Here is a 19,522-nt window from a genome sequence, read left to right as displayed (position 1 = left end):
GAACAACATGACAGCCACTAATTCACACTATAACTTCTTACGAGTTTGTTCAGCTGCAGTGTCCCGTAACATTTCCTAGAGGCTTTTCTCTGTTTTGTGTTGCGAAAACTCTTGGAACAGAAGTGACGTGCAACAGTTTTGTCGACAGATTTCAGCTGCACGTTGGGAGTAGCCATCGCCATCGAGCAGACGGTATCTTGGGCTTGAACAGTAAATGACACGCACTTTTTGTACTGTAAATACACGCACACATACACACTCACATTTTTGCTTGGGTGTTGCTTTTTCTTGTATGACTATTGTTGCTATTGTTTGAGCCAAAACTGGGAGTTGGCCTCCCTCACTTCCAAGGGTGGAGAAGTGGTTACATCAGCTGAACCAGTATTAGCCTTCATTTCAGACATACCTCCATGAAAGTAGATGTGTTTATTATTGTGGTTAATTCGTTTCTGAAGTGGTTTTTAAAGGATATTTTTGCAGTGAGCAGTGTTTTAAGGGCTATTACTTAACTTGATGTGCTAACACAGTGAGGCCTGCGTGCCTTTTAGGTCAGATGAGCTCTGGGGGATTTTATACTCATCCGTAGAATCTCTCTTATAGATGCAGATTTCTTTCTTCCCAGACTCCAGATGTTTTATCCTCCTCTCACCCCACAGCTGCCCCAGTCAGTATCCCACAAATCATCCCTTGTCCAGCCTCCACCCCCACCACTTTCTGCCCGCATATCCAAAATGGATGTGTGGACCACTGTCGGATCTCTCTTTGCTCTTCCACCTACACTCCTACATTGACAGAGCCTCTCTAAAATGTGGATTAAACTCTCGCTCATCTGCTGACACGTTTTGTGAATCTAACACCCTCAAAAAATAGTTAACTTGTTCTCTAAGTTGCGTCGATTCCCCCAAAGGTGCTCTCTACACTTGTTTTCACATGCTGTCTTGTAGTGAACATACACAACCGAGCGTATGCGGTATCACTTTACAAGGTGGTGGTGGAGGTGGGGTGTGAGGGTCAGCTGTGTTGGACCCCTATGAGCTCATGCCACTGGAGAATTGGAGGAATCCCAGTTATCTGCGTACACACACGAGTGTTGCACGCATGCTGACACACATCGGCAAATCACATGCAGCCTTACCTGTCCACAGTTGAGGTTCACATGCAGTGTTCCTGTGGGAGTGGGGCCAGAAAAATGGCAAAGCCTGACTATTTAATTCTACTTCTACGACCCCACTAATCTTTAGCATCAACTCCAGAGGCCCTCTGTCAATCAGGAGTTGGTGCAACCTCAAGACAGAGCTCTTTCTTATCGTCTGGAATAGATGAGCACAATGGTGGCGTGTTTATGGTGATTAGAACATCTTGGTGTTCTGTAATGAGAGCGTGCTTTCAGTCAATGTGAGGAATGAAGGGGAAAGCATGTGTGTGCACAGGGAGTGCTCCCACCGGGAATCTCAGTCATTTTGAACCATATGTCCGGCCAGAAACAGAATTTCTCAAGTAATGAGAGTGGGAGGACGGATCACAGCCAGACAAACTGGACTTTTGAGACAGAACATGTGTGTCTGTCAGCGACGTTGCATTCAGTGCCCTTTCGTAACTCCGTCCACTGAGCCAGTGTTGTGTACGATCGGTCTGTCTCAGTTTGTTTTGGTCCGATGTTGTTGAAATCTCCTGCGTGCATGTGTGTGCATGCTAATGTGTGTTCACAGAGGCCTTATGCCCATGTGCGTGCGTGTACCATGTGTGTGGGTGTGCGGCACACTCACTCTCTCACACTCACAGTGATCCATTCATTTGTGGCCTGGCACTCGGATAGGGAGTCCGGTTGAGAAAGACAGAGACTGAGAGAGACTGTTCGGACCCTGCACAGTGACTCAATGCTAGCTGTCTGCCTGGCACAGATTAGATCAACACTGATGAATATTCAGCAGTTTGCCAGCACTGCCAGAACAGCCTACATTTTTACCAAAGCGAGAGATGAGCGGTCTTCTCTCCCACATAGTGCAACAGAGATGGCTCTTCCTAAGGGCTGAATTCAAGGAATAAATATTTCTTTTTAAATGTGTCTGGTCTGATTGAGACTGACCCGTTAGCTGATAAATGATCATTTGTTTATGAGTCAGTCTGAATTCTAGGGCTGCGCCCTGAAAGCTAGATTTGAATCATCAGTCGGAGACCCCTCAGTCAACCGAGGTTCTTTCAGTTAGGCAGTCTCTTTCCTATTTGTTTGTTTTATTAGTCATTGTGCATTGTACTTTTGGGGAAGTTTTGGTCCCCATCCCCAGGTTTAACTACAGAGCGCTTTTCATTTTCACGCCGCTCTGCAGCTCTATGTATTCCAAAGCTTAAACATCAACTGATGTAAAAGTAACATGCCCCAGCTGACTTCATGATTCAGGCCCCTTCTTGTGTTGACAGTTTGTATTCGCTGACTGTCCCTGTTTCCAAAAGTAACCTGAAGGCCAGTCTTCAGTGTTCTGTTAGGTAAGGTCTTCACTGTTTGGAGCGCAGCTTCCTCCCTCAGTCCTAAACACATGACTTCCACACAAAGACAGGAACTGTGCTGATCTAAACCACAGCTAGCCAGAAGACTGTGTTTTGGTTTGGAGTTTGGTGAATGACTGAGGAGGTAAAGGGCATCCTTGATATGAGCCTCGATAAAGACAAAACTCAGGATCAAACAGCGGTTGGCCAAAGATGCTGAGCGGGACTTGATAAGAGTGAACGGCGAAAACATACAGACCTTTTACTGAGGGGTATTTTTAGATTTTTGTGTTTGGATAGAGTGTGTGAGCACATTGGTGAATGTGTACAACTCATGTCTCTGTGCATGTGTGTTGATGAGTGATTATGTTTGTATCCCTGTGCCACCCTCAAGCCATGCCAGGTTTACCCAAATGAACGCCTGTAGGTAGCTTTTATACACCACTAATTGTAAGTGTGTGTGACAGTGGTTTTAAAAAGCTGTGCTGTGCTGTAACTGGAGAAGATGGAGGGGAGTGTGCTTGTCACACAGTGTGCTAACTTGATCGGGCTTTTTCCTTCCCTGAAGCGCTGGAGGGATGTTGTAAAGTGATAGAAGCTGCATGAAAGAGTGAAAGGTTGTAGTTTTTAAGTGATTCATGGAATAACAAATGTTCCAAATTTTGCAAATCTGAAAAATCAGATAATTTTCCTGTCGAATTAGATCATCAGCTTTCCTTTCTCGGGATGTCGTAGTTCCCCAGTTTAACCATTCCTTCTCTTCCTCTCTCCAGGATGGTTCTCTGGGCAACATAGATGACCTTGCTCAGGAGTACTCTGAGTACTACAACACCTGCTTCAGTGACGTCAGTGACCGCATGGAAGAGCTCCGCAAAAGACGAGTCTCCCAAGAGCTTGACATGGTAAATTCAACACTCCAACACGCACATACACACACACACACACACACACACACACACAAAAGAATAAAATGCCTAGCAACATGGTTTGAGCAAAAACAGCTGTAAGCCACAACATTTCTCGCTCACCACTCAGTTTGCATTCTTCCAAATTGCTTTGGACAAATGATAATTTTCTTTGCAAATCCCTTAATAATGACCCTAAAAATCCCCCTTTTCGAATCGTCTCATAGCTTTACACAGTGTAATTTCCACAGTCTTAGCCAACAGCCTGGCAAGGAGCATCGGCGGTGGAACAAACATGAATGTGTGCTAAGGTTTTAAGACTTTCCCCCAAAGGCAGTATGCCTTTTCTGGATGTGAATGCAGTGGTGTTCTGGAGGTCCACGGGGTAGTTTGGGGGGTCCTTTTTCACAAGGATGTAGGGTAGTGGGGCACCCCTTCGGTTGCCAAGCTACACGCAAATGTATGAAGGAATGTTGCTGGTGCTGCTACAGAGGGCGCAGCTCTGTGCTGCACACTACCCAGTAGGTCTGCAAATACAAGAGCTGAGTGTTATGCTAACTTCATAATTGCTCTATGACTTATTCATGGGGAATTTAATTGGTTTGAACCCTTAGAAAATGGCATTTGTGCTCAATTTCTAAAACAAATAAATAGGAAAAGTAGCCACTTTTTCCGACTTTGGCTTGCTGCTACTCCACAGTCACAGATCTGCTTTAAAAAATGTCCAATTTAAATAAAATTAGGCAGTAAGGTGTCACAGATATAATAGTACTGCCTGACGAAATAATGATTCAGTCCCCCTCTGCAGATTCTGCTCACCCTGATATCATGTTACCTCAGCTTTTCTTATTTTAGCCCCTGTCCAAATTGTCTCTGCTCATATATTTTTGTCTGTCATTACTGGTTTTCCAGTTCAATGGGAGGCCTCTTCTGCTCGACGGCAGCCATGTGGTTTTGGTTGGGTTGACAGGTATGGCTCAGATGGATAGCTGATTTATTGCACGCTTCCTTTTAATGACTGCGGGCAGACATCCTGTTCTCACAGCTTTTTGAGAGGGATTTGAAAGCATAAAAAAAGTTCATAGCTGTGGATTCGTAGATGCATCACCTCTGATCGTAGGTTAAGTGTTCTCTCCGTGTGGCCGTCGTCTGAGTTTCACAGTGATATGAATTACCTCTAGATGTTTTATAGTTTGGGAAGGTTTCATCCTGAGGAGATAAAACTGGGGAAGAGGAAGCAATCAGGGCAGATTTCGCAGCCTGGGTGTAAGAAGAGAGGAAAAGAGCTGACTGGGCCCCGAGCCTGAAGCCCAGGACAGGAGGAGGATAAGGATGTGAACAGAGGAAGACGAAGGGAGGAGGATGAGGGGAATGAAGAGAAGGAGTGGAGAATGTGAGAGCCTGCAGCTGTCCCGCCACTCTGCAAAGTTTGGCACCAAAATATAGGAGAAGGAGAGAGAGGAGAAAAAAAAACATGAAGGAAGGAATATAGGTCAGACAACACCTTATTGAGAGCTCTCAAAAGCGCAGTTTCAACCCACGCTATATGGATTGAACTTTGCCTTGCATTTCAGTGAAGCCCTTTTCTAAAATTAGGTCTGAGGACTATTCAAGTGTAGAACAGCCTTTTCTACAGTGAGGGTAAGAGTAGGTTGAGATGAAATTCCTCCTCTTGGGTGGTAGTTTTCCGCTGGGCTTGATACCCTCATAGACTGAAAGGCTGTGGCAGTGTCTGTAAAACTGGGATTAAAAAATGAAATATATTGTGAAAGTAAGGCAAGAGATGTGAAGAAAGACAGGCAGAGCATTGGAGACCAAGATGAAGTAAGAATAAGGGCTGAGAAACGGACAAACAGTCTGAAAGACCGTAGCGAATGACTCTTGTATCTTGTGAAGTGTGTCCAGAAATCAGTGGCTGCAAGCCAACGTCATGCAGCCGCCTCCCTCAGGACCAATAGCAGATGGTTAGAGAAGGTCACAATGTCCAAGAGCCACATTAATGGGGAGGCATTTAGCAAGTTGCACTCCTGAGGGACTTGCCCTTTAAGGAGAGACCTGTCACTTGGAAAGGGTACAGGATGGTGGGTGACGCAGTCACGCCTCTGCAAGACCCACTCCCTCTCCAGTCATTGTCTTTGTTTTTATCGCTGCTTCACATTCATAGGTCAGTTCTTTTCTATTTTTGACGAATGCCTCTAAACATCTCATGTTTTTCCTAAAGTAAGTTTTTGGGATCATGCAGGTTACTCAGTCACTCCGCTCATGAGGTGAAGGTCACCTGAGCTTTGACCTCTTCTGACTCAGACTACAAGAAGAGCCAGAAGGTGCCCAAAGAGAGGAGCCTAGAGCTGTTTTCTCATATGAAGTCCAGACAGTGTCTGGAGAATCAGGTCAAGACACTACCCTAAGTTTCCCTTTAACACATGTAGCACACAACAGGAAATTGTCTGTGTCAAGAACCGTTCTTGCTTACTGTAAATACGCAGTTTGGTGACCTCCAGCATGCAGGTTTGCAGCCGAGTGTGAAGAGGTGGGGTGAGAGTCAGCACCTCTGAATCTGAGGCCATGGTTCTCTGCTGGAAACCTGTGTATTGCCCCCTCCAGGTTGAGAGTGACTGCCTCAAGCAAGGGAGTTTTACTGGTCCATCTACGTCCCAACCCTCACCTATGATCATGAGTTCTGGGTAGGGACCGAAAGAATGAGGTCGCAGATACAAGTGGCCCAAATGAGTTTCCTCCTTTGGGTGGCTGGGCTCAGCCTTCGAGATAGCGTAAGGAGCTTGGAGTAGGGCCGCTGCTCCTTTGTGTCGAAGGGGTCAGTTGAGGTGGTTCGCGCATCTGATCAGGATGCCTCCTGGGTGTTTTGGGCATGTCCCACTGGTAGAAGGCCCCGGGGTAGACCCAGAACACACTGGTGGGATTACATAGCTCATCTGGCCTGGGGACGTCTCGGGGTCCTCCAGGAGAAGCTGGAAAGCGTTGCTGAGGGGTGGGGATGTCTGGGGTGCTTTGCTTGGCCTGCTGCCCCTGCGATCCAGCCCCAGATAAGCAGATGAAAATGGATGGGTGGATAGTTTAGGCAAAGGGTGGCACCTGGGAAGAACGTGCAGGAGGCAGGACATGATGCAGATTACAATGTGGTCACTAAGCCGGTTTGTAGTTTGGGCATAAACAGCAGAGTCTTTTGCTATTCCTTGAATTTGTCTGACGATTTCAGCTTCGGACCTTATTAACAGAAGTTCCCGAATCACAAATCATTCACACGGTCTCACTCATAGTGAATTCTCCATACATGGGCTCAACTGGACATCACACAGGCTTAGTACTATGGAGCTGGCAGCGTAAAGTCCAACTGATTTGGACATTTACGTTCTCACATACAGCTCCTCTGGGTAGTGGCTAGATAATTTCTGGTTTGCAGTGCAAGTGTGAAAGGGGCAAAAGTCACCTTAGTGTTGACCTTTCCTGGTCTTCACACTCAGTCTACAAGAGGAGGCAGACACCAAGATGAAAGAGTTGCTGGCATGGTGCCATAAGAGAGGAGCCTAAAGTTAATGTATGATGATTCAAACTCTACATACGTTAACACACTTGGCAATTTGCTTTCATAAAATTCCCATAAGAAATCCCCAGTGTCTAGTTTAACAGTGGTCAGCATGGTGACACCACAGAAAAGGAAGGAGGCCTCTTATTGACTGTTTCTGTTCTCCAAATCTTTCTCAATTTGACACTTAGGCCAGCAAGTGTACTGATCTTTTTTATGGGAACCCTGGTTTCTGTTTCGGGTATTTGGCTCCCTTCTAGGGAAATGTTCTTGCAACACAAACATTTTTGCAAAAATGCTTGAAGCTTAACGTTTGTGTTTGTTTTCACTCGCACAGTGTCTGCCAGCTCTGGACGGGCCTCTCAATTAACAAAGTGATGGCTGTCTGTTGCGATAAAACACTATTAGGAGCTGATGACAGAGGCTCTCTCAGAGATCACTATCAATGTACCCACTTCCTGCCCGCTCTCGGCTCCTCTGCATCTTCATGTTAGTTTTATGAGTAGCAGGGACACAAGGGGTTGAACAAACATCCCCCCTTTGGGAATGTGACCTATAGATTAGTGCTACCACACACAGTTTCCCAGCGCTCCTATAGACAATGAGAGTTTGGATGGCTTTGCTGACTAGGTGATGGATAAGGCTTATTGGTGGAAGTGATAGGAAGTATTGAAAGGGAGCAAAGAGTTCAGCAACTTAAACAAAATGTGTTGTTTCAAGTGATGAGACAGTGGAAGGTCAGGCATCTGTTAGATCGGCAGTATTCTACCCAAACTCCAAACTGTAGATAATTTATGCATCTCACCTGATCAACATACACTACAGGAGGCTCTGCATTTCAGATCAATCCTTTAAGTATTCCTATGTTTTGGATAATTGCAAGTATAATTATTGTAAATATAATTCAAATAATTACGCCTATAATTTTTTTTGTAGTTTTTATGCAGATGAGTCAGTGTTTACTTAAATATCATTTATTTTCCAGACTTCAGTTACAGAGATAATTAGTTTCTGCACTGATTTTGTTTCAGCCTCCTTTTCAGCTCTGACGCTCGGTCTTAGGAGTTTTGTAGGAGTGCATGAATAATGTGTTTTTCTTTTCACCCTGAAGCTCTGTTTCTTTTTGTGCTGCCTGTGGTTCATGTGCTAGTCATAAGGCCCTGTTAAATCTGTTTTAGATTTTGCCAAATTCAGATTTATTTTTCCCAAAATTGTGTTTTTTATTGTGATTTTTCTGAATTTATTTATACAGTTTAAGATTACAAGGATAATGCACATTTATAAACCTTTCTGTAAATGTTCCAGTTTGCCAGCTTGGCTCATTTTTAACTGTACTCCCTGGGCAGGTGTGATGACAACTACCAAAATGTAGTCTGTACATGGAACAGAGTACACTTCATAAGAATTCATAAAATATGTAAAAACAAGGACAACAATGCATAATACATAAAAACAAAGCAAACCCTCAAGATTTGAATAAGTTACAGAGTATGGTCAAACACTTGATTGTCTTTTAGCCATTTAGAGTGTCTCATCATGTGCTGGATATATCGGGGCCGGGTGAGATATATCCTGATATGAGACTAGATGTAGAATATAGAAGTCCTTTATTGTTATTGTACCAATACAATGACATTTTTAGAAGCTTAAGTTAAAAGTTAAAAGGTACAAACAAGCGACAACCTAGAAAAATACCTTAATCACATCACCAATAAATAAAAATAAAATAAATAATTATAAGTAAAAATAAAATAAAAATAATAAATAAAAATAAATTGAATAATAATAATAAAAAATAAAAATGAAATAAAAATAATAAGAAAAAATACAATAAATTATACTAATAATAATTAAATAAATAAAAATGAAATAGATAATAAAATAAATTAAAATTAAATTAAAAATAATAAGTAAAAATATAATAAATAGAAAATGTGCTAAATAAAATAAATAATGTTGATGTCGGATGCCATAGTACCATAAGTGTTGTCTTTTCCTGGTTTTAAAGGCTGCATTACAGTAGAGTGATGTAATTTTCTGAATGTACCAGGCTGTTGTATTATTTGCATTTACTCCTTTAGACATCATTACTTATTACAAATCCCATTGTGTTAATATTTTGCAAAAGGACCAATTGTCAACCCTACAATTCTGTCACAATATCAGTATTGAGGTCAGATAGAAGGATAGATATGTGGGTCAGAACTTCACTTTCACAGAGTTCAGAAAGTGAATTAAAACGTTTTCAAATGTGATCAATAGATAAATATAAGAAGATAAAGCTTTTTGAAAGGTCTTTCTCTCTTAAACTTTCTTTTACTATATTTCCATCAGCCCTGTATTTACTACTGAAGGTGAAAACCTGCCAAAACATGGACATAGAAGCTACCAGAGGGATCTCACAGGCGTGCAGAGACTGGTCGGTCGGGTGGGTAATCGTGTATAGCCGACGGAGGAGAAACATCAAACTAGATATTAGCATGTCTCTCAAACCACAGTGTTGGAGCAGAGTGATTCACATCAAATATAAATCAAAACCGATCACTCTGGAATGTGTGGTTGCGGGGTGAACTTTTTAACACATTTCTACATGTTGTAAACCATAATGAGACATTGCAACATTTATCTGCGGTAATATCCCTGAGAGCCGTTTTAAAGTCGTGGATAAACAAGCGGGCCTTGAAGATTAAATGCTTTGAAGCTCCAGCCAGAATCTGTCAGTCGTTCGGCCTCGCTGTTGACTTCATAATTGAAACATGTTTGACACAAAAACGCCTCAGCTGGTGTCAGATTGATCTGCTCTCCTCAGGAATGCTCCGTAATGGTTTTCTAGCTGAGTAGGTTGACAGCTGGGGGTCATGACTCAAGCACAGACTTGTGTTTTGTTTCGCCATAAGGTGAGGAACAGCGTGGTTAATGTGCTAATGCCTGCCTGAAGTTTGTTCGTCAAAGTGGGTCAGTTCAGCCGGGTTAAGGCTACAGCGTGGAAGAAAGACAAACTCTGTGTCATGAATTCTGCTGCTTATTTGTCCTCTGCACCTTCAGGCTCTTGCCTGGAGACGCAGCAGCTCAACATGCTCAAACAGCAGCATTTATTGCTTTAAGATTACTTTAAAATGACGTTGGCGTGGCTCCATTGTTGCCATAACCTCTGTGGAAAGAAAAGTGGTATATTTGTAATTTATTCTGTGATTTCAGCATCGTGACTCTGTCATTGGAATTTGTAATAACGCCGGTATTTGTCTTGAAATACCAAAACACTGATGATCCTCATGGCTTAGGAATGCTCCACAGTGTAGGCGCAGGCAGGCCTGGGCTGCAAATATGCACATACACACACACACACACACACACACACACACACACACACACACACTCAAGCCCTTATTGGAAGGAAGCGGTAGCAGTTGAGAGGTGGCATTGCAGACTGTTATGTTTCTTGCTTTTAGCGTGAGATTTAAATGCCAATTCAGTCATGTAGAACTTCCTGTGAGATCCTCCAAATGAGCCGGTTCCACAGGCTCGCTCGGCGCCATACTGGTCCCACTGCTAACGTCTTTTTCTGGTCCTGCACCAGGCTTTCCAGTCGGTGCCTGTCCCTCCGCATTCGCAGTCCTACCTAGCAAACCCTCACGCTCGCCCACCCAGATTTACGCGACCCTGCCAGTTGGCGTTCCTCCACTAAGCCACCTGGTCTCTCTAGTTTTGCCGCACATCCGCTACTTTTGCCTCTGAGGTTGGCAGTAACTCCCGCTGTGGGGACTCGTGCCTTTGGTGGGCTTCGCAGTCAGGTTTGGACCAAACTGCCGCTGTTTAACGCTCATCTGTATTTCTATCCCTTCCCTCTCATTAACAGAGCGCGGTGCTGCTGCTGCTGCTGCTGCTGCTGCTGCTGCTGCTGCAGAGTTTAGCTGTAGTTTTCTGGGTTAATGATGGAAAGCAATGTGGTGCTTGGAAACAGTCGCTTTACAGAGGCTTTTGATGCGTGTGTGTGTGTGTGTGTGTGTGTGTGTGTGTGTGTGTGTGTGTGGTGTGGTTGAGTCGTTTCAGATGCTGGATTCCCTGTCTGCAGACATACTGATCCTCATTAGCTGCAGCTCTTCCTCATACCGCCTTTCTCTTAATTTAACTCAATTCAGTCATGCTTAAGCAATCAGGGTCTCGCGCTCACATCACACAGGCACGTACACACATATACGCACACACACAATGCACACAAACAACCCTTTGGACATCTGGAAGGAAAGCACATGCACATTCACACGCATATGTGTCAATTCGGGGTAAGTAGGGCAGTATCTCATGCTGATGCTGGCAAGTTCAAGTAAAGGATAGCATCTCCCTCTGGGAGTGTGATGTGAGATCTAAGTCTTTCATTCACATACCCCCTGAAAAATTGCATCAATCTGATATTCTCTTTTAAAAACTGTGTCAGTAACTCTGGCAACTTCTTCACCGCTCACTTTCACGCCTTCGTTAGCGTCGCACAACTCTGAGAGGAGCCCAGTTTTCTCCCCACGTCCTGCGTTGTGACAAATTCATCCAACAGATCTGCAGTTAAGTCAAACAGGATGTGGGTTTTGTTTGTTTTTCGCAGATCTTCTCCTCGTCTTTTTCGCCCCCTCCTTCCATGTCAGAGATGGCACGCACAGACAGGGAGTAAAGGGAAGCTGAGGAGGAGCAGGAGGAGGAACAGAGAGCCGCTTTGTGTCTCTGTCTCTTAGGAGCTCTGTCTGTGGAAGTGGAGGCGAGGCGAGTGTGTGTAGGTGCTCCATGCTTTTGAGTATCCGTCTAGGTTTATGTCTGTGATGGCATGTATGTGGCCTGTGTGTTTTCCTGTGTGCGGGGCGTTTGCCGGGCAGCGAGCTGACACTGTGGCAGCCTGTTTTAAAATAATCTGTACAAGCAGTCGGCACGGTGCCTGGTGTTATCCATCGGCGAGACTGGCATATCTCCCCTCGTCGCTGCAGTCCAGAGAAGCCATCAAAGAGGATCTGATAGCAAAACCAGTCTGCTGCTACCTCTGTGAAAGAATTCGTGACTGTGTGTTCATGTGAGCACACACCTTGTTCCCTCTTTGTGTGGGTTTCTCTGAGTACACCCACATTATTCTGCAGCGTGCAGTTGTTTAAACAAAGCTGTCTGCCAAAGCTGTGCTTGTTTAAGGGATACATGTGTTGTTGCTTTGTCTCACATAAGAAAAAAGACTCCAGCTCCGTCCCAGATTTTCCTTATGTGCAGCCCAGGCAGTGCAGTGAGACCAAACCCTGTAGCTCTGCAGGTCTGGTAGATGAGGGTTTTATGACCTCAGACAGGTAGCTGCTCCCTGACTTATGGGACTCACCGTGTTCCCTGGGAGCGACAAATAGCTTCAGAGCTTTTCCGACATCACTTGATTTATTCTCCAAGGAAACTTCCGGACCGGTCGGCTTGATCACTGTAACAGACAAATATATAAACAAGGCAAGTGGGCTATGAAGACTCGTAGTTTGTGTTCCTACAGATCCTTAAAAAAAGTCTTAAAAGGCATTGGATTCATTCATCTAAAAATAAGGCCTTAATTGGTATTAAAATGTCTTAAATCAATTTTTCAAAAGTCCTTAAAATGCCAAGACATGAGACATGGGATTTTATTAATCCTTGTTTTTAATAAGGGTGTCTACAGGTTCTTAAAACGTATTAAAATGTCTTAGACTAAGTTTTCTGAGTATAAGGCCTTAAAAAGTCTTAAATGGTCTTAAATATTTTTGGTCACATTACCGTGAAAATTTGTTCAGCCTGACAGACCCAATGACTGTTTACAATCATCGGACAGACCAAAGATTTGCAATAATAAAAAACATTTATGAAACTCAAAAAAGTAATGTTTTATTTTACCATAAATGTTTGGGCATAATTGTCCCTAACCCTTATTGTTAAATTGCTCAGTTTCATTCTGATTGGCATTAGAAACCCTTAAAAACCCTTAAAAAGTCTTAAATCTAACTTGCCTGTAGCTGTAGGAACCCTGCGTAGTGCTCAAGTGAATGTCAAAGATAAAACCAGCCAGACTGTCTCACTAGCATCTTGACTGTCTGCCTTTAGTCAATGACTCTTGGGATAAGTGTAGGGTTCAGGCTAATTTTGAGGCTTTTAACCACCTTAGTACTTTAAGACTCATCTGACTTGCAGGCTCCAGGCTCTTTAAGAGCTCTTAAAGGAAGTTATGTCACCTCCAAGTTCTTTAACTATTAGCCACTCACTGACTCACACTCAAGAGGGGGAGGCTGTGGGAGGACTGTATCCCCATGCCCAAAGCCCAGCCACTGAAGGTTAAACTACAGGTCACTCTGATTAGGAAGCACGACGGACCAAGTGTAGGAAGTGCTCTAGATTTAGCTTCCTGTGACTGTTATCCTAAGATCTAATATCTGGGTGTGGAGATGGAGAATGATGCGCATTTCCTTAGAAACAACTCATTTCCTATTCCTGATGTCCATTTGGGAAATTCCAGATTCAATTTGTCTTTTATTGTGGTGATAGCGCCAAGTGTCATTATTGGTGTTAGGAAGCTAGTCACTTAGCAGCGATCAACCTGCTCCTACTGACCTCACCTACATGGATGATGTCAACTCCTTTGTCCAAACCACAGACCATATATTAAGATGGAGGCCACGTCTCCCTCCCAGTGAACAAATTGAAGCCAAAATGTCCTGGCTACAGGTGCTGCCAACTTGCGCTGGTGACATCATTTGGAGCCAGAAGCTGCACAGAAGTGATAGGGAAGTGGAAACATGGTATCAGGGTCCCGACTGTCCAACCCAATTGCGAGAACACCAGTGATGGCAAGTACAATGATTGACACATACAACATCAAATTACTAATCAAAACAAAACTTAATTAAGATTAAGATGTTTGGCTTCACTTTGGGGGAGCAGCCATCTTTATATACAATATAGCTGCAACGATTGGTCGATTAATTGATTAGTCGATTGACAGCAAATTGGCAACTATGCTGATAATCCAACAGTTGTTTTAGTAATTTTTAAATTAAAAAAAGCCAAACATTTGCTGATTTCTTGCTTCTTAAATGTGAGAATTTGATGCTTTTCTTTGTATTAAATGCTAATAAATGAAAAGATTTTTGGACTGTTAGTCAGATAAAACAAGGTATTTGAAGACATCACCTTGGACTCTCGGAAATTACACTACATTTAATTGACAAAATTATTATTATTTGAACTATTTTTATAGTGTTTTCAGGTGCTCTGTACCAAAGAAACACAACACTTGGGCAAAAAGTTATAAAAAGAACAAGTAGTTGAGGTAAAGTAAGATATAAATAATTAAAAACAAATCAATGGTAAGGTCAATAATAACAGTAAAATAAAAATAATTGAAATAAAATTAAATGAATTGAATAATAATTAAAATAATTCAATAAATAAGTAGATAAATGAATATAAACTAAATCAAAGGGGTGAAGGGGGGGTTGAAGGCCTTATTGAGTCAACCTGGCGCATGGAAGGTTGGTAAAGTAAGGAACGGCTGCCACGCCTTGTATTTTTTAATAGATCCCTGACTGTGATGTCTCAGCTCTTCTAGCTTTAGGTGTACTGTCACCTCTCTCACCCAGTGAGCATGTGAAGGTGGAGCCCTGTCCTTCCACTTCAGGGGCATTAGTCGACTGGCCAGACCGGACACAAAAGCCAATTACGACAAAATGATTAATCTATTAACCGAGAGTATAATGGGCAGATCAATCAATAATGAAAACTATCATTAGTTGCAGCTCTGATATGCAGTCAGTGATCCAAACATAGTGATCCTCCATTAAGATAAACAGTTAAGATAGCAAATAAGCTGCTAAGAACCAAGACTAGCTTTTAAATTCTGTACAAGACGAGGAAATTCACCATAACGTCGACTGTGCGCTGATCTGTCAGAAAGAATTGGCCTGTTTTCCAGTAATCTTCAGCCTTGACAAGAAAGACATACTTTAAGGAAACCATTTCTCAGATGAAAGTAATGACACAAAGGGTTTACCATGGAAAGTTCTTTGTCATCAGTCGAGTTTGGCAACAGTCATAGAGGAACAGGGTAGTAAGATTTTGCACAAAAATAGAAGAAAGAAAAAATAGTACATGTTTGACAGAAAGTGGAAACAGGAACTTGTCTTAGGTTTTATTTTCTCCTCTCACTGGGACATGCTGAATTTCAGCAACACCATGAGGTTGACACTTCCTCAAAAATTACCCCAAATATATGAAAGCAGAGAGGTCATCACAAATAGCTGATCTTAATATAACCTTTACCAAATCATCTTGTTGACTAACCCTTCTGTAAGGTCACTCTGACGCCCTGTCTAGTTTGTATAATATCCTCAAGCCTGCCACATGTATGCATTACCATTGTCACAAATATTTTCCAATTTATGTGCTCTCATAACTGAAGTAACAGGGGCTTGGTTCTCCTTGGTTACCCACATAGCTCATGCCAGAAGGATTAAAGGCACATGGAAAGTAAAGCCACATAGTTCTCATTGTGCAATGAGTGAGAAATTGACCACAGTAAATTAACACTGTTGACATGGAGGTCACCTCAAGGCTGGAGATGGATTCCTGTAAGCATTTATACTTGTGCGGTGGTGTGTCTGTGTCACTCTGCAGTTACGCCTCCAAAACACTAGTTGGCAGTGGGGTTTCTGTGAAGTGCTGTAAAGTTTAGTTGATTAAAAACACACATTAAACACACATTAAACATGACTTAATAGAGACAATTTCAAACACAAGTACACAAATCAGCTTCACTATAACTCACAGCATTCACAGACAAACACTTGTCTTTTGCAGGACACATTTTCCCCACAAATACAACATGCTAATGTTATTAGCACAAGCCTAAGGCATTTCACATTGTATGAATTAGCCTAGCAGCTAGCAGACTTTTCCTCTACTCATATGAAGCCAGGGACAACAGCAACATTTAACAAAGGTAACGTTACAAAATTTCCAAACAAATGTAACATGCTTACATTATTAGCACAAGCCTATGGCATTTTACATTATATAAATTGGTTTAGCGGCTAGCGGACTTTTCCTCTGCTCATATGAAGCCTGGGACAAATTTGGCTCCTATTACATCTCACAAGATTCACAGACAAAACAACTGTCTTATACCAAACATGTTTTCCAAACAAATACAACATGCTAATGTTATTAGCACAAGCCTATGGCATTTTGCATTGTATAAATTAGCCTAGCGAATAGCAGAGATTTCCTCCGCTCATATGAAGCCAGGATAAATCACACACAAGACTTAAAATGCTATTTTGTGGAGGCTTTATTGTTTTCACAATTTATTGTTTCTTATCTGTGAAATTAAAGTAAATAAAAGCTTCGTTTCCACTGAGGGAAATGGTTTCAGTTTACAAAAATAGACAGGAGGTCTGAGTCACCATGATGTGTAGTTACATTTCTGGGGAGGTGCACATCAGGCTATGGCGTAGGGTACAGCGTCAATTCGATGTAGAAGTATAAATCCCATTTAAGTCTCCATTTTGAAAATGTGGTCACTACCCTTAAACAAAGTGCTGACCTCATCAGTTCTTGTGGTGCTTAAGTACAAGACTGTGGTAGCTTTGGCTGAGTGTGAGTACAGGGAGTTAAATAATCTTCACGAGAGTTCAAAAACACACAAGAAACACACATCCGAGAAACCATGCACTTGACCAATCCCTCAGTGCCGTCTGTTGGCTTTAAATAATCACATGCTGCATGTCAAAATCTAAGTTGCAGACTTGTTGTGATTGTGCAGCCGCTGTGTCTGTCTGTAGAAGCATTTGGTGCGAGGCACATCTGTATCTGGATGTGCCATGATGAGGACACCTGCTTTAGACATATGCGAGCACCAGCCCTGTCTAACAGAGAAAACAGCCTTTGTGAAGAAGCTCAGCGACATTTTGTAAAAGAAGAGAGGTTAAAATTGTGCTATTTTCCACTGCATGCACATGATTTGTCCTTAAATCCACAGCCAGAGTCTAGATATGTGTTTTCCATAGAAGCCTGCTTGCCCTCATGCGCTGTCACTTCATTTCAATATGGAATATTCCAAATATCTGAGGCAACCCGGCAGGTGTTGCCTTGTGTAGAGGGAGGTGCACACCAACGTCACTGTGATCACACGATGGAATTCATGTAGCCAGTTACGTCGGTGCTTTTGTGATTTCTTGTTCTGCGAGGAAAGCCAAGACTTTACTATGCTGCACCACCGCCCAGCGCTATTCAAGAACCATCAAAACAAGTACTGCAGGTTTGGGAACCTGAAGCAAGACTTGACTTGTTGAGCCGTCCATGAGTGCACACGTGCTCGTGTTTGCTTTCATTGATGTGCAGGTGTGTCTACATGAACCTGACCGACAAACGTCTTTCCCACATGAGGGCATTGTTATGCAGTGTTTCTGTAGTCAACTGACATTTTCTTTTTCATATACAGAATTTGTTTTACCTTTCCAGTCCTTTCAATTCTGTGCTCACAGTTTGTTTATATGTCATTAACCCATTTAATCCTGCCGGTAACAACAGCGACCGCTAAAGTTTTCAGTTAAAAGGCTTTACAAATGTTACCGAATGACGTATCAGTGCATTTCCAGCAGTCTCGATAAAATATGTGCAATGTCACATGAGACAAGGTTGCCGCCATACAAACCAATTTTAGCAACAGCAACAAGCCGAGATGCTGTCAATTAGGAAGTACTCGCTTCGGAGACATTGCGAATGTATTGTCATCTCGTTTGAGGACATTGGGACTTTATTGTTGTCTTGTTTGAGGACATTAGGACTCAAATGTTGTCTTGTTTTAGGACACTGGGTATTATTGTCTTATATGAGGACATTCAGACTTTATAATTGTCTCGTTTGAGGACATTTTGACTTAAATATCGTCTTGTTTGAGGACATTGGGTATTATTGTCTCATGTGAAGACATTGGGACTCAATTATCTTCTTGTTTGAGGAGACTGGGGCTTATTTATTGTCTCATGAGGACATTGGGACTTAATAATTGTTTTGTTTAAGGACAGTGGGACTTTATTATCGTCTCATTTGAGGACATTGGGACTTTATAATTGTCTCGTTTGAGGACATTTTGACATAAATGCCGTCTTGTTTGAGGACATTGGGTATTACTGTCTCATATGAGGACACTGGGACTCAATTATTGTCTTGTTCGAGGAGATTGGGACTTTATTGTCGTCTCATATGAAGACATTGAGACCTTTATTGTTGTGTCATACAAGTACATTAGGACCTTTACTGTTGTCTCATATTATGACCTTCTTTCTTCTCTTTCTCGCCATTTTCCAGGAAAAACAGGACCCAAGCAGCACGTCCCTGCAGCTCCGCACTGAGATCCAGGTAAGCAAAAACCATAAGCCTCACAGTGTCAGTTTAACACCATGTTTGGCTCAGAAGTCAAGCTGACACCTGTCTCCATGTTTTCTCTGTCCACAGGAATCATTAGGCTTCAGCAGCGAGGTGTCGACTCCAGAAACAGACAGAAAGTACGTTTTTTTCCCCCCTTCACTTAATCAGTGTAACATGTGACCGGAGCCGGTGTGGAACCATGAAACACGCTTAGATTGAAATGTGTGTCTGTTGCATGTCAAAACAATGTGCGGCGCAGCCTGCGTCTGGATCGCATCAAACCGTACATGCCTGCACACACAGTCATGGATCACACTCGGCCTCTCTGCGTGTCGGCAGCTAAAGATGGAGAGAGGCAAATGGAAATACACGCACCTCCTGTGATTGATAGGGGGAGCAGAGGTCGAGCTCCTCAGGTGGAAAACTTCATGGATGAGTGTGGTGGTGTGTGAGTGAGGAATCAGCTATGTCTGACCTTGGCTGGAGACGTAGTTGAACATACAGACACAACAGCCACTAGTTAACAGGTATATTCCCCCATTTATGCACCTACTGCAGGTGTTTACCAAGACAAACAATAAAACAATACCTAATAATATCAAGGTGGCAGCTACGAAGTGAATATAAAGGAAATTAACTCTAGAGATTCATAGACATCACACGCATGACCTGTGGTGGGTCCCTTAAGCTCCTTTGCTCACATCCCCGCAGTGGTTAAAGGAAACCCACTGACTGCTTCCTTCGGCTGACCTGCTCAGTCTCGCAGCCATTCTCTGTTCCCTGGCCGTCCATGCTTCCTTCCTGCCTTTGTGTCCAGCAGGGGAGAGTGGCAGTGGTGGTGATGGTTGGGGGGCGGGGCGGGCAGAGAAGGGCGATGGCTAAATGATTACAGCAAAGGAGCATGAACGAAAGAGCAGGATGGAACTGAGCATGGGTGGGGTTCCTTTTCACTGGTTCCTGTAACACAAAGTGCATGTGTTCATGTTCGCACGCCGCTGTGTTGTGCATGTATGAGAATTCTCCACCATTATCCACCATGAGATCATTGCTATACATATTTAAAGCGATCCAAATTGGTCGGCAAAATGGCGCCCTAAATGCCCTTCTGTCAAACTGGGTTTAACTCACAGCACTCACACACATTTGGCCCCTTTAAGGACATTGTGTTGCCTTATCTCTGTTAAAT

At 43.0% G+C, this 19,522-nt stretch overlaps 1 protein-coding gene across 6 annotated transcripts in view; it reads left to right on the top strand.

Moving 5' to 3' along the window:
• sash1a (SAM and SH3 domain containing 1a) overlaps nt 1–19,522 on the top strand; it is a 256,142-nt gene that overhangs the window by 188,732 nt on the left and 47,888 nt on the right. For all 6 annotated transcript variants that reach the window (XM_049589384.1, XM_049589383.1, XM_049589382.1 and 3 more), the window contains exons 2-4: nt 3,258–3,386; nt 18,277–18,327; nt 18,424–18,473. In XM_049589384.1, the coding sequence (XP_049445341.1) occupies nt 3,258–3,386; nt 18,277–18,327; nt 18,424–18,473 (230 nt within the window). The remainder of the gene's footprint in view (nt 1–3,257; nt 3,387–18,276; nt 18,328–18,423; nt 18,474–19,522) is intronic.

Source organism: Epinephelus fuscoguttatus, linkage group LG11 (genome assembly GCF_011397635.1).
Source record: "Epinephelus fuscoguttatus linkage group LG11, E.fuscoguttatus.final_Chr_v1".
NCBI classification, from domain to species: Eukaryota; Metazoa; Chordata; class Actinopteri; order Perciformes; family Serranidae; genus Epinephelus; species Epinephelus fuscoguttatus.
The sequence above is the reverse complement of the archived record's forward strand: the minus strand, read 5'-3'. Positions and strand labels throughout refer to the sequence as shown.